The 17,800-nt window shown below is 35.2% G+C and overlaps 1 protein-coding gene and 1 non-coding gene across 2 annotated transcripts; both read right to left on the bottom strand.

The window, feature by feature from the left end:
• Positions 1–182: 182 nt before the first annotated feature.
• Positions 183–256, bottom strand: TRNAI-UAU (transfer RNA isoleucine (anticodon UAU)). The gene has a single exon. It is a non-coding gene; the product is annotated as a tRNA-Ile (tRNA).
• Positions 257–745: 489 nt separating this feature from the next.
• LOC141599451 (protein FAR1-RELATED SEQUENCE 9-like) lies at positions 746–4,078 on the bottom strand. The gene is made up of 3 exons (XM_074419453.1): positions 3,952–4,078; positions 1,937–3,402; positions 746–1,134 (listed from the first exon to the last, which is right to left on the bottom strand). Exons 1-3 carry the CDS (start codon positions 4,055–4,057, stop codon positions 967–969), a joined length of 1,740 nt encoding a protein of 579 aa, XP_074275554.1. The 5' UTR covers positions 4,058–4,078; the 3' UTR covers positions 746–966.
• Positions 4,079–17,800: the final 13,722 nt, after the last annotated feature.

The following is a 17,800-nucleotide window of genomic DNA, read 5'->3' as shown; positions in this document are numbered from 1 at the left end:
TTTTTTTTTAGTTAGATTTGATTAAATAATAGTACAAAATAGGTTATGAAATTCAATGCAACACAATTAAATGATATAGAAGTATAGCATAGTTTTAAAAAAATCATGGCTGATGAAAACAAATAACCAAAAATCATGCAAATATTATGAAGAAAAATTTTAAAAATAAAATTTTAAAAAAATGCTCCCGGCGAGGCTCGAACTCGCGACCTTCGGCTCATAAGACCAACGCTCTAACCAACTGAGCTACGGGGGCTACTTGTTGTATTAAGTGACAAATAATTATTTATTATTGATATTTATAAACTCGTAGGAACCGATTCCATTGGCCAGATGCAAGTATGCAACTAATGAAATTTTCGTTTTAAAAGCTATACATAAATTTTCTCAAACCAAATCCAAAACTGAATAGCTAAATTTACGATCATTTGACGAAAATTCTCTCTTTCCAATCTGATTAGTAAGTGATTACTCGTTATTCTTACTCCGTAACAGTAACAGGTATGTTGATAAACGATAAACAAGTTATATTAAACCATGTTCTATGAACAATAGTTACTAACCACGTTTGTTTTATAGCCTAGTCTATTTCAGATTGTTTTGTTCCATTATACTCAATATACAAATGTGCTTATTCGAGATTTCGACTCAATCTCGACAGTCTTGTCTCCAGTCTTTTCCATACTCATTTCGTTGTGTAAATTGTGTCATATCCTTTGAAACTTTCACAGATTAGGCTGTCGGATCTAAAAAAAAACATGTATTAACAACAAATCAGGTATTGTTTTACACATTAAACATATCAGTTCGCTGATGTTGATTATTTTCTTATCAGGATACATTGTTCGGAACCCCTGGGAGCATACCGATTCCTCAAAACTCATCTTAACTCGAGTCAAGCACATGTCTTCTATTCCTATTACCATCCTGACTTGAAAGACTCGGTCTTTTACTGTCAATGGCAAGTCACTCTTTCAGACGGAGCCTTGCACTCTGGACTTTGACAGAGAGCTTCAGCTTTTGATCCTCCATCTCTTTTACAACTGCAAATAAATTTTTCCGATAGACTTCACATCGCTTGTTTGTTTTGTCCAACTCAGCAACCAGTTCCTGGATTTTCTTTGCTTTCTCGTCCTGCAAAAGCGCAAATAATCAGAATAAGGCAAAACATGGATAACTTCAATAACAAGATGACTTCTGAAATGCGCACATAGTAAGACGTTATGTGAAGGACATTATTATACTCAATGACTAATTATAGGGCACGGGAAATGTCTGTAGTCTAAAGTTTTAAACAAAAGTGTCTAATCTACAACAGTGTATTAGTACTCCCTATATGCATATAGGAGAAAATGACTTGTAACTTCCTTCACACCAAAACAGAAGTATATGCATATCTGAACTAAATTTAGTGATATAAAGATAAAGGATAGGGTCGAAAACCGACTAATATAAGAAGCATGCCAAGCAGCAATGAAGATATAGACATGGGAACAGAGATAAGCCGCATGGAAGTGCAGCAGAGAAGATCAAAACAGGTAAGCAGGTTTCTGAGCTCAGCAAACAACCATTTGATGAGGACAAATAGAAGTCACCAAAGCCTAGCACCTGCAGAAATATTTGTGTAGGCAGTCGAACATCTAACTACACAAAGGTTGTGAAATCCAAAAAAAAAATGGCCCTAATCCACAACCCATAAATAAAAGAGAGAGTCGGCTTCATAAACCCAAAGAAGGTTCATCTTAAAACCAGTAAGTAATAGGAGAAACTCCTCGTTTATAAACTGATCAACTCTCTTCTCTTATATCAAAGTCAGATGCTCACATGCGAGTACCAGTGATATTAGCACTAATAGGGGATCTTCAAAGCGGTTCATCGGATAACTCGAGATACCAGCAGGAGAAGAATAATTGCAACGAGTTTATTCTGAACTTACAGTGGAGAGGTTAGAAGGGCCTTGATTGTCACCAATAGCCCTCGAACCACCCTGAATGACTTGAGGGCCTTGATTCTTTACAGAAGCAACCTTCTTTGCAGCTTCATGTAGAGCATCCATGGCTACATTATAGACATGGATAGATTTTGAACCTTCCTCCACAAACTTGATGGCTTCCTGCCGTAAGTTGCTATATCTGACATTCATATACTCTTGTGAATTGACTGGCTCCTGAGAAGCACATTCATTGGGTTCTGCTCCGTTTTTAGCATCTTTTGTCCACCTTTTCAAAACATATTCTGAAGGAAGGATAAGAACGTTTTTCGCTCTGAAAACAGATAATATGTGTCGACAAATTATGCCTGAAAATTCAAACATCCGGCAGGTACAACTAGCTTTTGTCTCCAAAGAACTGAAACTGACAACATGAGCTTTGTGTTCTTCCCCAAACTTAGCCACCCGAAAAGTAGTGATTGTTTCGGATTCCATGAGCTTAGTTGCAGGATTGGCCAGGGTCTCAACAAGTTCATCTTGGAACATCATGAATATTTTCCGAGTGAAAAGAGCTGCAACTTGTTTCTCCATTGGTGATGGGGTCTTCAACACAGGCGTTGTGTTACTTGTATCATCATCAGCTTTCAGCTCCTTCTCGTGCCAACTTGCAATGGCATTCTCATACTTCTTAATCAGCAGTTGTATAGAGGTACCAGCATCTATAAACTCGTCAAAGTAAGTGATTTTTCCATCATGGCCTTCAACACTTGATGGAAGCTCACCGAAGAAAGTGTCACGCAAGTACACAGGCACCCATTGATGGCGAGCATCATAAACTGATTGCAACCATTCATCATCGACCAAAGAGTACTTCCCTAAAACTGACACCCACTGAGATTCAAATTCCTCAATTGTTTCACTCTCATCTACTGTCTTTCTAAACTCAACTTCAAAAGTCGGGTGTGATTGGTACACAAGACCCAAATGAGATTTGGTCTCTCTAAACATGCTCCATTTGCAATAACGTAGTCGGGTATTAGGCAACACCTTTACTGCACCCATTTGCACAAACCTATCAGGCTCGATAGTGATTGACAATGGGGCTCTCCCAGACATAGCATGGAGCCATGTTTGGAAGAGCCAATTGTAGGCAGCCTCAGATTCATCATGCAACAAAGCACAACCAAAAAGTACAGGATGCCTATGATGGTTTAACCCTGTAAATGTGGCAAATGGAACCTTATAGCCTTTGGCACGAAATGAGGTGTCGAGAGTTACTGTGTCACCAAAATAGGTATAGTTAGTCCTGGAAGACGCATCAGCCCAGAAAATATTGGTATTTGAGTGGTCATGATCACCCTGAATTGCATAATAAAAGTTAGAATTCTCGGCTTGCATACGCTTTAAGTAATCCAACACATGTTGCCCCCTAACTCCAAGGGAGCTCTGCCTCCCAATGTTCATCAAATGCACTGCATAATTTCCAGTATCCGACAGAGTAATCACAATCCTAAACTTTCATTGTTTAAATAAGATAATCAATCTAAAATCTAAGACATTCATCAATGTCTGCAAAATTGTCACTCATTTTCATGTGGATTGGTTAGTTTACGCTCATTCCCCGACCCCTTTAGTTTTACACACAGAAACGATACCCATTTTCAGAAACCCCAAAAATGATTTAAAAAATTACTAAAGTTATGAATGTGATCCAAATTCCAGTAGTACTAACATTTCCACATTCCAACGAAATTGAAATTGAAATTGAAATTGAAACAAGCCACAAAAAGGGTATTCATAACGCCACTCGCAAAACGATTATGTTACTCTATACATCAATTCCTTGAAATTTTGAGCTATTTTAATCCTACAGTCACGTATGTTGAGACATACTAGCCAATAAAACTACTCCATCTAGAGTCTCTCCGTCTCAATTATTTGTTTGGCTTTGATTAAAATACCTTACAAGGAATAAAAAAGGTAAACAAATAACCAGTAATATGAAATAGAGCTTCATTTACCTGTTAAAAAAAGAAGAATCAATAATAGTTGAGGATGTACGCCGATGGCCTCAATTGTCAAGGTTTTGCCGGGACTATTGAAGAAATGTACAATAATTATGCACATGTGAGTCCTCGCAAACGGGTTAATTGGATCGGGTTAATTCGGGTCTTTCATTGGTTTCAGGTTGATTCGGGTCGGGTGATTTTGGATTTTGGGCCGTTTTGATGGGTTAGTCGGGTTATTTTTGAGTCAAGCGAGTCGGGTTATTTCGGGTCAGTGAATAAAGAGAAAAAATCATTTCAAATCTTTTCGGTTGAATTAGAGATATGTTTTGTCAAGTCATTTTCGAGTTGGGTGGTTTTAGAATGGCTCATTTTCGGGTAGGGTCAGTTACGGGCAAGAAAGCTCGAGTCATGTTCGTGCCAAGTCGGGTCAATTCAGGTTTCGGGTGACATTGGTGATGTAGTTCGGTTCAATTTCGGGTCTCGGGTCAAACTTTTTGGTCAGGGCAATCGGGTTGGATTGCTCGAGTCATGTTCGTGCCAAGTCTTTTGTCATATACAAAGGTTCCACCTTCAACCACAAACCTGTAGCAGTTTCCTCATCGGCAACTTCAACCATAACATGATCAGATAAACATAACTAGTTTTTGAACCCGTGCACTGCACGGGTGGAAACAGAAAGTATTATTAAAAGTAACAACTTACATATTTTTTGGATTTGGTAAATTATTAGATTTTAGAAATTTTCACTTTATTTATTACCCATACACTTTTGATACTATGATTTTTTTCTCGACCTTTGATAAGTTATTGGCAAGTAGTCGAAGTAAGCGGCTCAGGTAACTTAGACTTGTCAAAATTGAGCTGATCCGAATAACCCTACCCGACAACCAAATTCAGGACCAAAGCTTGATTTGAACCCGAATTGTGTAATACAATGGATAAGTAACTCCTTACATGAAACTCCCTTTGTCTCAATCAATTGTGTGCCTTTATATTTTTGGAATGCCTTTGATAAGCAATTTGATACTCCACACTTAATTTGATTCACTTGTTATTTAATAGTTGACCCTCTCCTCCTTTCTTGGCATTTGTGTCCAGACCAAAGGTAAACGAATGATCGGGACGAAAGGACTCAAGATAGTATGAAACTTCATATTTTATTTACCCAATTGTTATTACACAAACTGAAACTATTGCAATGCGACACATGTTATTTTCCTACCCCGTTGACGTATCAATGTTTATGTTCTCTTACGCATTTAAGTAAAGATGTATAAAATGGTTTTCCTACCCCATTGGCATATCAATGTTTACGTTCTAAATTCTAATACCCCGTCTTAAACTTAAAACGGATCAAATAAAACACATAGGAAAAAGCATAATATCTAAGGATTAATAATAAGCTTGTCCGATCCATCCAAGTACGGTGTTATTTAACCCCATCTTAAGAAATACCAACTATGCATTTATAATGTGAAGTATCAAAATGGTGGTAAATACAACCACAACCGTTGTGAATTTCTACGTCATTGATTAGTGTTGTATTATCACTTGTGTAAAATTATATGGTTGATATATATTTGTAAATCAACCTTAATTAGAGTAACTGCAAGTTAAAAGAAGTACTGTAAAGAGTAGAGTAGAGCACAAAAAAAGATGAATCAAAGGATGATTTATTTAACATATCTATTTATACGAATCCAATATTAACCTCTATCTAACTTGCCTCCAATAAATTGTTCAATCAATCTATGTTAGTTACATTTCTTGAAAGATACTCTCTTCATCCAATTCATTTATTTTTGTACCTTTGATTTAAAGAAGCCTTACAAAGAATATCAAAGATAAACAAATGATTTTGACGGAGGGAGTAATATGGAGTACTCCTGTCCAATATACTCATTGGAATAATGGGAAAGGAATCCTTTTTTGACGTTAATGAGGATAATTACAATTGGAATAATTATAATCCAAATCATGTTGAATGAATTTGGCCAAATTAATATGCTAATTTTATAATTGGAAAGGAATCCATTTTTTTCTTAATTTTGTGGGAGATGCTGTTTTTTGAAGTTAATGAGGATATTATTCAAATTATAGCTGCCAAATTTAACGCAAATCACACTATTGTTATTTGATGTAAATTCAAATTCTTAACAATACAGTTTGGCAAATACAATATATGATTATGATAATATATGGTAATAATATTTTAATATATAGTCTTTCACCTGGTTATGACACATGGCATTCTATACGAAGTATACATCAAGATGTCCTACTATAAAAGAACATTTGGAGTTGCGTATGGTAAAAAAAACGTATCATTGATGTAAGATAACAATAACATTATCGAGTATAAATTAACAATTTAACATAGATAACATCTTTCCTATTATCTTATTCTATCTAATATTCTCTAATATTTGAAGGATAAATATAAAACTATAAAAAGGGAAGAAGCGAAAAACGCAACTAAATAAAACAATCAATGACAAATTGAAAATGAACAATATGATAAACAAAAAAAAAAAAAATTGAAGGAATATTTCAATATTATTTCGTATAATTGAAGGAATATTTCAATACTATTTCGTAAAATCGATTTGATTTGGGTGAGATTTTTAGTGAACTGAAATCGGGAATTTTTGTGATATTTTTCCTATAATATTTCTAACTAATTAAGGTTACAATCCATAATTAAAAATTTGGTAGCAAATAAAATCTTTTTCCTATAATATTTCTAACAAAATGATTTCCGGTGTATCTGAGTAAGGCGAGATTTTTTGAGTTAAATTCGGCATTTTTGTGTGATAATCGATTTGATTTGGGCGAGAGTTTTAACGAGGTGAAATTGGCAATATTTGTGATATTTTTCCTATAATCTTTCTAATTAATTAAGGTTACAATCAATAATTAAAAATTCGGTAACAAATAAAATCGTTTTCCTATAATCTTTCTATAAAAATGATTTCCAGTGTATCAGAGTAGGGCGAGATTTTTGGAGTTAAATTCGGCATTTTTTGTGTGCTTATATTGAATTATATATCATATATTATCTTTCAATCAGTTTTATACTTCCTAACAAATATAATATTTTTCCTATAATCTTTGTATCATAATATAATATTTTTTTGATACTTTTGGGCAACTTCTACTGAATATATCTCCTTAAAAATTGTGCAAATATCTCCTAATAAAATTATACCGAAAATATGTTAAAGAATATGTTAAAAAATAAGCAACTTCCAATTTTTTATAGCAATGTTTACGTGATTGCCTTATATATTCTATTATTATTATTTTTTAAATAAAGTGGAGAGTGACACGTGGCATCTGAAGGGGTAGTGACACGTGGCGATCAAAGGGGTTGGCGGTTATTGCTTTAATATAATATATGAAAGACTTAAAGATTGAGCCTCCTCATCCAAAACTACCTTTGTATCTCTCTTTGCTGCATCAGACGAACTACCTGCTGACTTTGCCTTTGAGATAATAGACCAGACGCCTTGATGTCTAAGCAAAGGCTGTTAGGACCTGTTTGTTGATGATGACATGCCCATTTTAATTGTGTTTCTAAGTGTGCCATTTCATGAATAATGCCACCTCCTTAAGCAAGAGTTAATCAATGATCAAAGTCAAGGATTGTTGAAAGATTGCTGTCCAAGAATTAGTGTTGTAATTGTGTCACTAATGCAAGGGTAATGACATATAGTATAAGCAACGGTCCTAGCAACAATCTATTCATCTGTGCAACAGTGAACAAGACTGTTGCTCAAGTCCGGGCCAGTTGCATAAATGAGTGTCTTGAAGAAATGAGTCTCGGTTCAGTTTCCAAATGGGTTTGCTAAAGATCGCCCCTAGTTTTACTCCTATCGCTCCTAAAGATTACCTTTTTGCCCTTGAATAATATAAACCCAACAAACTAGCTTCTATATTATTTCTACTCGAGTTTCGTATTTTATTAAAATCGCTTCAAAAATAAAAAACCGCTTCACCTTTTCAAATTAAAATTTTGAAAACAACAATGAATACATCTTATTTTTGACAAGAACTCAACATGACTCCCCTTTACTCTTTATTTTTTTTTTACAAATTCAAATTTTAAAAACCGCTTCAACATCAATAACAACGAAGACAAAACCGCTATAAACTTCAAACGAAATTTGCCTTTATTCCTCCCAAACTAGAAGAAGGTATGTGTTTTAATTTGTCTTTGAAACCATATTAAATTGGTTTGGTTAGTATAGATTATTTTTCACAAATTCTCATTATAGACGGACATTATCCGTCTATACGTATAGACGGATACCATTTCCTCTCACAAAATACCCATTTGCCATAAAATGGGAAGCACATGGGGGTGCCCCACCTTGTCCCCCTACCCATTTTATTAGAGGTCTTTACCCGTCTGCTCGCCCCACCCGTCTATACCAAGAACTATTGATTATTTTTTAGGTTGATTTAGGTATATACTCCCTCCTATTCCGAATAAGTGTCCCATTTGGACAATGGCACGAAAATTAAGGAATATTGTTAAAATAATAAAAATTATTGTATAGGGGTAAGAATATATGAGTTAAATAATGAAAAGTATTGAATATGATGAGTTATGGGTGGTTGGGGTGGTAAATAAAGAAAAGAGCTAAGGGTAGGAAAGTAAAAAACCATGTCCAAATATGACAAATGGGACAGTTATGTGAATAGACGGAAATGACAAATGGGACAGTTATTTAGAATAGGAGGGAGTACTATTATTAGAGTAAATGATTGCATGAAGAAAGTTTAATGTGTGTGTGTTGAATTGTTGTTTTTTGGTGGTTATTTACACGAGTTCTCTAGGAAATCCGGGATAACTGGATTCTTGACATCTTTTGAGGCATGGAACTATGGATACATGCTGTATTTGATCAAGAAACTAGGGTAGAATTTACAAAATAAATTAGAGTTTTCTTATCATAAACAAGTGTGTTTGAGTTATGACTTACGAGTGAATATTGAAGATTCGGTACAGAATCATGTGTATGGGCTCATAGAAGACGATTGTTCTTTGATTCTAAGGAGCCGTAAAGTTATGGAAATGAATCTCAATTGTAATGTTAGATCTGCTACATTGCTTTATGTTATGAACACGGGCGAATAATGTAACTGATATACTCGTATCTTGGCACCTTTGTGTCTAGCTTAGGACTTGTTCTGGTCACTCTTAGTACTAACTTTATTCATTTCATTAAAGTTGCGTACATTTTCATAATTTTATAGTTTTCAATAGTTTTCAGAAACAATTCACCTCCCTCACCTTCAGCAGGGGTTAAAGTGTTTGTTCAGGTTTATTTTTACCATGATTCATTACTGTTAATGTAACCTTGTACTTTAAATAGGATTGTTTGATTTCTTACTGATTTTGATTTAGGCTTGCTATGAAAATGATGGAAAAAAGAAGACGAAGTCTGGCATAAAGAAGAACACGAAGTCTGGCACAAAGAAGAACACGAAGTCTGACGATTATGATCTTTTTTTTTTTTGACAGCGACGATTATGATCTTTCTGCGGTAATTTTCTATATTTTATGGTTAATCATAGTACGTTGGCTTCTGGGTCGAGTTTTCCATAAATGCTCCAAGTTCATGGAAAAATGATGATTGTAATAGGTTTTTTGTTCTTAACTATTCATGTTGTGCTGTTTTTATGAAATGGAATCTTGTTAATCAATTTCAATTGCCTTTTGATGATGTTATTGCTTTTAATGGTGAATTTTATGATGTTTATAAGGACTGTTGTTGTTGTTGTTGTTGTTGTTGTTGTTGTTGTTGATCAATTTTATGGTGAATTCAATTACCCGTTTTCTTTAATGCAAGAAACAACCCTGAATATGATATAGCTCCATGCGGTAGTTTTCTTTATTATATTGTTGAATACTAATTTTGTTTTATGCTTGTTATGATCTTAGAATGAAATGTTAAATTCGTTGATGAGTTTGGCGATGTCTTTTTGTGCTAGAGATTGAATTTTCTCCCCTTGCATAATTGTTTCTGTACGTCTTTTATCACTAGAGGGAGGTGCTTATAATCTTGTTGTTTATAGTATAAGATGTAGAAATTGCTCTTAGAGGTGTATACTTGTCAGGAGGGTCTGATGTGAAATTTTCCCACAGGGCTCTGTGATGATATGTGTTATAGCAACTGTGTTGGCTCTTACTGTTGGTAGCAGTCCAAAATGACTTGAGGCAGACCCCTTGATTCAACCAACTCCTAGCAGCAGCGCTATGGTTGCTGAACCACGAGTAGAAGGCTTTGGTTTGATTTACCGAGGAACTGGTGGGAATCTCGAGTACATAACGAGTATAAAGACATCAGACTACTTGTTGGGTTCCTTTGATTGATGATAACATGCCCATTTAATGTGTGTTATCTTAGTTTACCTTTTCAGGATTTATGATCAAATCAAGCTTGGATTAAGATGTGTTGAATCATTGGTCACCCAAAGTATAGAGTCACTTGTGTCATCTAATGTACAAGTTAGGGAGTAGAGTATTTAAAAGCAATAGTAACAGTTAAGACTACTGTTATCCTTAAAAGTGACAATAGCCTGGACTGTCACTATGATCCGTAATACTTGAAAGTTATTTTTCACTTTTCGAAAATCCTTTTTATTCTTTTAAAGCAACTCGGATTTTATAAACAAACTTTCAGATTTCTCTTCAAAGAATTGGGTTTCTAGAAAAGAGTTTAGCTAATCTATAAAATCTTATTAAAAGACTAGCCTTAAAAGGCTACGCAGACAATGCCACGTAGGATAAAGAAAAGCCACGTATGCATTTACAATGCCACATCTTAATCCGCGTGTCAGTCTAATCTATAAAATCTATAAAATCTTATTAAAAGGCTAGCCTCAAAAGGCCACGCAGACAATGCCACGTAGGATAAGGAAAAGCCACGTATGCATTTACAATGCCACATCTTAATCCGCGTGTCGCTCTAATCTATCAAATTTTATAAAAAGACTACTTGAAACACCTATTAAATTTCACGTAGACATCGACTAAAAGCCACCTAGCAATAAATTATTTTTTAATCCACTCTTTTTTCCTTCTTTAAAAAACAAACAAAATCGGATTAGTAATCCCCTGTTCTTTTACTCCACCCGCATATGAATCAACTACATATACAATTTTCAAAATATCACCTTCCCCAATTTTTTCGCCAAAATGCCTTTGGATTGCCGATGTCCGCGTTGAAAAATATTTCTATCTATACAATATAGTAAAATGACTAGCTAAATCATCTATAAAATACCATTAAAAGACTAACTTGAGTAGTATTTAATTGTCATGTGACAACTCTCAAAAACCTCCTAATATGCTATAATATTTCATGTCTAATTAAGGTCTAATAATAATAATAATAATAATAATAACACATTCAAGATGTTTTAATTATGCATTAACTCCACTTTTGTTTTCCTCTTCTCCCATTTATTGTAAGTTTGTAACCTAATTTCAACCTTTCATCTTACTCTTGAATTCTTAATTTTAATGAATGTTATAACATATATATATATATATATATATATATATATATAGTAATAAGATCATCTAAGTCCACCTCTTACATTTGAGTCCATAAGTCCTCCTTAGAGGCCTTGGATGGGGAAGTTGGATGGCTGAGATTGAAAGCAAAAAAGAGGGTTTAATTAGCTAATATTCCACTCTCTCTCTACATATACTAATTAATCCCTAACTAATCCTAATTATCCACTAATTTAATATATATATACATTTCCACCCACCATTTCTCTCTCATCTCACACAATTTCAATACTCTCATCTCTCTAAACCCAAATAAATCAAAACCTACCAAAAACCAAACAAATCAAACCTAACAAAAACCAAATAAATCAAAACCTCCCAAAATTAAATACCCACCCGTCGGACCACCACACCACCACCATACACGGTCCAACTCCGCCGCCCGCAACACCACCGCACCGCCAACACCCTCCTTTTCCCAGATCTGCAACCACCGCCCGCCAACACCACCGCACGCCAACACCCTAACCCCCACGGCCCCACCCCGACACCCACGACCACCTCCTCAACTCCGCCGCCCGCCAACACCCTCACCCTCACCCCGACACCCACGACCACCTCCTCTCCTTCCCTACCTCAAGATTTGGTTTTGTATTTTTTTACCTTCCCCTCTCCCTTTTCAGATCTGGTTTCGTCAATTTTTTTTTTTTTTTTTTTTTTAATTCGTGTGTTATTGTTAGTGTTTTAGTTTTTGGTTTTGTATTTTGTATTTTTTTTCCTTCCCCTCTCCCTTTTCAGATCTGGTTACGTCTTCTTCTTTTTTTTTTTTTCTTTTTTTTTCGTGTGTTTTGGTTTTGGTTTTGTATTTTTTTTCCTTCCCCTCTCCCTTTTCAGATCTGGTTACGTCTATTTTTTTTTTTTTTTTTTTTTTTTAATTTCGTGTGGTGTTGTTTTTGTTTTTGAAATATAATTTTGATTTTAATTATTAGTTCTATAAAATGAGGAGAAAGATTTAAATAATTTTATGTTTATATTTTTTTTTTAAATCTCGTTTTATAATTATTATTTTCAGATTTTGTATTTAAAATGTCTTATTGTTTAATGAGATTTTGTTTATGTTTTTGTCTTTTTACATGATTTTTTTTTTTTATTTTGGGTGTTAGTATGACATTAGTTTTGATTTTGGGTGTCTTGTTACATATCATTTTTTTTTCGAGTAAAGTCGTGTTGGTGTTGTTAGAATTACACTTTTTTCTGTTAAAATTATACTTTTTTTGCTATAATAACACTTTTTTCGGCTAAAATTACACTTTTTCTGCTAAAAATACACTTTTTGTTGTTAGAATTACACTTTTTTTCATTAAAATTACACTTTTTTCTGTTAGAATTACACTTATCTTCATTAAAATTACATTTTTTTCTGTTAAAATTACTCTTTTTGTTGTTAGAATTACACTTTTTTCTGTTAGAATTACACTTTTTCTTCATTAAAATTACACTTTTTTCTGTTAAAATTACACTTTTTGTTGTTAGAATTACACTTTTTTCGTTAGAATCACACTTTTCTTCATTAAAATTACACTTTTTTCGCCTAAAATTACACTTTTTGTTGTTAGAATTACACTTTTTGTTGTTAGAATTACACTTTTTTCTGTTAGAATTACACTTTTTTCTGTTAGAATTACACTTTTTTCTGTTAGAATTACACTTACCTCTATTGGACTAATGTTACACTCTCAATGGACTTGGTCATATTCTCATATTCTCATTGGACTAATGTTACACTCTTAATGGACTAAAATTACATTCTCAGTGGACTGAAATTATACTTTTCTGGACTGAAATTATACTTTTCTGGACTAAAATTACACTTTTCTGGACTAAAATTACATTCTCCTCGACTTAAAATAACAATCTCATTGGACTGAAATTACACTTATCTGGACTAAAATAACACTTTTTGTCATTAAAATAACACTCGTAAAATGCTTACATAGGTTCTCCCAGCCACAATATGTCAAAATACAAGTAATTAGGAATGTAATTAAATAAACAAGTATAAGAATAAATACTTACGGAGACAAGGGAATCATGATTAGTATGCAAAATGCAATAAGAGTGGTTATGCATAAATGTGAGAAGAATAATTGGGTCCAACGGTCAAACATTGACTCAACTCAAATGTAAGACAAATTACAAAGTATAGACTCAAACAAGACAACCCTCTAGACTCCAACCTCTTGGTAGGACGACGATCATAATACGGTCCTAGTCTAAACCTGGCCAGACTCTCGGGATGGACGACACCCGATTCGACAAACGATACCAAATCGTATCCAAGACTCGAAACATGGTACACCTAACCGTGCCCGAAAGTCGAGTAACCTCAAGCGGAACCTTGTCACCTAACCGTGACCCCCGGTCCGAAAAAGGCGGAAGGAAAAATAGCCCAACTCAGAAACAATGGCACCTAACCGTGACCCAATGTCCGAGGGCAAATAAATAAGGTATGTCGAGTAGTCTCACATTGTAAAAGTCACACTTGGTTCACAATTACGAGCAACAAAGGTTACCCAAACATAACGTAAACAATTCATGTGAAGCATGCATAAAGCATAGGAGTAAAACAATATTAGGTGCACTCTGCCGGTGTGGGCACCTGGCCGCGCCCACCGGCAAAGGATACCTATTGCAAGGTGAAACAAGATAAAAATGCTTTGATATGTGTGTGTTTGCCGGTAGGACCATTTCCGCCCACCGGCAGGGAACACCTTCTATGGATGAAACAAGGTAAAAATACCAGTACGTGTGTTCTGCCGGTAGACCGGTTGCCGGCCCACCGGCAGGGAACACCAGCTAGAGTCCCTTTTAGTTCAAGAAGGCTCATTGTGTGTTCTCTGCCGGTTGACCGGCTGCCGGCCCACCGGCAGGGAACACACCCAGCTAGAAAAGACACTAAATTGCATTTGTCCTCGCTGCCGGTTGGTAGACCGGCTGCCGGTCCACCGGCAGGGACACACATTGAACTTAATAAAACACAAGGGGCGCTTTGCCGGTTGGTAGACCGGCTGCCGGTCCACCGGCAAAGTCATGCAATACTAAATTTTCCTAATTTTTCAACTCGGGGAGGCATGGTCTCGCTGCCGGTTGGTAGGCCGGCTGCCGGCCCACCGGCAGGGACACCCTGTACACGCAAACAACGATGAACAACATCCAAAGTCCTCCAAATTCAACTATCTTTCATTTAATCATCTCATGCTCCTCTAATATGATGAATGCTCAGAAAATTTCCACTTTTAAGATGTAATTAGCATATGGGGTTGTTTATCAATCATTAAAATAAAGTTTAACCATGTAATTATGAGAGAAATTCTTTAAGACAAGTCTCATATTTCAACAAGGCACAAAACTACTCCTTAAGCATGTGAGGATTACCATACAAGCATTCTACTCAACATCAAATCACCAAAGGGCATGAAAGACATCAAATTTGACATTCATGTGAGTCTAATACTACACAATTCATACAATTTTAACATAAAAGTCGAGTAACCCATCACCGTTACCTTTTGCACTTCAATCTTCTAAAGACTCGTCAATGATGTAGCTATCCTCCTCCGGGTTGTCCAAGTTCTCCCCTAAACACAAAAATAAAGGTATTAAGTCAAGAATCCACATCCTTGTAAGATGAGAATTTCGAAATAGAGGAAAAGATGGCAACTTTCTTACTTAGAAAGAAGGGAAATGAGAAAAGGAAGAGAATGGCGCGAAAATGGACGAGATTGGTGAAGAATTGAGTGAGATATGGTGGTTTTAGGGTTAGTAAGGGAAGGTTCAACAATGGTGGGGTGGTTGTTGGGAAATTTCAGAAAATACAAGTGAGGGAGATGAAGTTGTGAGGGTTTAGTTGAGGTTTTGTGTAGAGAAAAGAGGGGAAAAAGGCCCATGAGTCAAGTTAAGCCCAATAACTCAAAATGAGTCGGTATCCACTAGAATTTTCGTCTCAAGTCTACTATAACTCGAGTCGGAGAATAATATTATTAAAATCTACACTATTATTACCGTTACACGGCTACGGCTATATTTTATGAAAATAAGCTTTAAAATAATAATTATTTAATAAAAATTACTTAAAAGTTTATTTAAAAATATTAAGAAAGTGCGGGGTGTTACAATTCCCCCTAATTTAAACCCGTCCCCTCGAAAGGGTTCACTCTGCCCTCTTTATGGTGACTTTTTGTCTTTAGGTGCATGATGAGAAGTTGTATGTGCATTAAAAAGGTCTTTGGCTACATCAATTATTTATAGTTTCAGTTTGTCCTTTTTAAGGTGTCTTTTTGTTTGGAGGACGTTGAGTCCCGGTAAGTCTAACATATAATGGTGTTTTAGGTGCATGGTAATTAGGTATTTAAGTATGTGTTGAAGACTATCCTCTTAAAAGTATTTTTCTTTAACTTTGTTTGTATGTGTGTACTTATTATTTTTATGTGTATGATTAGATCATGTACGTGCATTAAAAAATTCTCCAGTTACATCAGTTAGCTGTTAGATTTACCATATTTACCATTATTCGTTGCATATTACTACTCCACTTTGGTTTTATTCCATTTTGTTGTTGACTGATTGATTTTCTTTGGCTAGGATCTACCTTTTCTTATGCTTGGTTTAGATTATACTGTTTTTATGTCTCTGTCCGACCAATTTGATTTCGGTTTCTAGCAAATGTGGATGGAAGGGGTGGGGATGGAAGGGAAGGGAAGGGAAGGGAAGGGTAGAGGAAATGGAGGAAAGAAGTTTTTACTCCAAATCTTATTAGGCTTAGATGAGGGAAAATGGATTCCTCTAAATACCTTCTCTCTATTTCCATGTCCAGTTGTTATCCAAATAAGGATTTTGTCTCTCTCTCTCTCTCTCTCTCTCTCTCTCTCTCTCTCTCTCTCTCTCTCTCTCTCTCTCTCTCTCTCTCTCTCTCTCTCTCTCTCTCTCTCTCTCTCTCTCCCCTCATTCCCCCAAAAGCTTCATCCTAACAAGCTCCTTGCGTAGATCAATAATCTCACTTTCAAAAATTATGTTCTATATCTAATTTCTTACCGATCACCAGTTTTTAATGCTTGTTTACCTTAATAAAAAGAAAATTTGCTCCAAAAGATCAATGTTATAGCTAAGCCTATTTTATTTCCTAAGTAAAATTGACAATATAGTGTAATATTATCATTTTATTTGTGTTTGTTTTAATTTAGCAAATGAAAGACGAAGTCATGATGCTTTAAGAAAACCCTCCCCCGGATCATCACATATTTCTTCAGGCTTTTAGAATTTTGATTTCAGATAAATCTGGGCATTATGCTGCTGCTAAGGAGCCTGAGTTACGAAGCCGGTGAAGGGCCTGAGTTATGACGCAAGTGAGGGAGGTCTACTAACAGTTGTTGACAGACATTCCTGCCACATATTCTTGGGATATATATCGCGTGTTTGTGTTTGACTCTTCTAATTTCTGCAATACTCTACCATGATTGTTAGGATGCTTTTATTGATCTCTTTGGTGTAATTGTGTTATGTATACCCCTCTTCTAAATGCACTCAGGGAGCGGAATTGAGTCTTAGGATTCATCCTTTTTTAACGTATTTTAGAGGTTATTAGCTTAATGCTAGAGCGTAGTATATGCATGAAAAAGAAATATATGTGCATTAAACAACCTTGTACATGCATGAAATATATAAAATCTCGTTGTTACATTAAAATAAGCTAAGTTGGTGTGCTCCGAGTTGGATTATGAACTCCGCATAGCTGGCTGCCACTGCCTAATCCAACTCTTTTGAGCAATTGGTCTGCTAATATCTCTATTCATGTAACTACTAACCTTTTTACTATATCTACTACCTATTTTATAGTATGTTTTAAACATTTCGGCATGCCTATGATAAATAGTGTAATATTATCATTTTATTTGTGTTTGTTTTAATGTAGCAACTGAAAGACGAAGTCATGATACTTTAAGAAGACCATCCCCCTTGATCTTCTCATATTTCTTCAGACTTTTATCCCGAGTTATCCCCTTGGATTCCTCTTTTTTTTAACGTATTTTAGAGGCTATTAGCTCAATGGTAGAGCGATGTGCAAATTTTCCACAAAGATATGGGTTAAAATCCCATATAGCCTATCAAATAATAAATCCTATAATTGCAACATGTCAAGATGTAACGATACACTGCAGCTAAGATTAAACATGCCATAATCATACTTGAGCAAAAGACGAGCATGTCATAATTAGACTCGCGCGTGCTTGAGCGCCAAGGAGGCAATGTGATGACTTTGTAGTAATCATAACTTCA

The sequence above is a fragment of the Silene latifolia genome, chromosome 9, assembly GCF_048544455.1.
Source record: "Silene latifolia isolate original U9 population chromosome 9, ASM4854445v1, whole genome shotgun sequence".
Lineage (NCBI taxonomy): Eukaryota > Viridiplantae > Streptophyta > Magnoliopsida > Caryophyllales > Caryophyllaceae > Silene > Silene latifolia.
Note: the sequence above shows the minus strand (reverse complement) of the source record. Positions and strands in the feature narration are given on the sequence as shown.

Coding starts and splice junctions, on each gene's coding strand:
- LOC141599451 (XM_074419453.1), bottom strand. CDS start 4,057: ATGTGCATAATTATTGTACATTTCTTCAATAGTCCCGGCAAAACCTTG. Junction 3,403..3,951: donor GATTCTTCTTTTTTTAACAG/GTAAATGAAGCT, acceptor GAAATTATGCAG/TGCATTTGATGAACATTGGG. Junction 1,135..1,936: donor GCCCTTCTAACCTCTCCACT/GTAAGTTCAGAA, acceptor GCGCTTTTGCAG/GACGAGAAAGCAAAGAAAAT.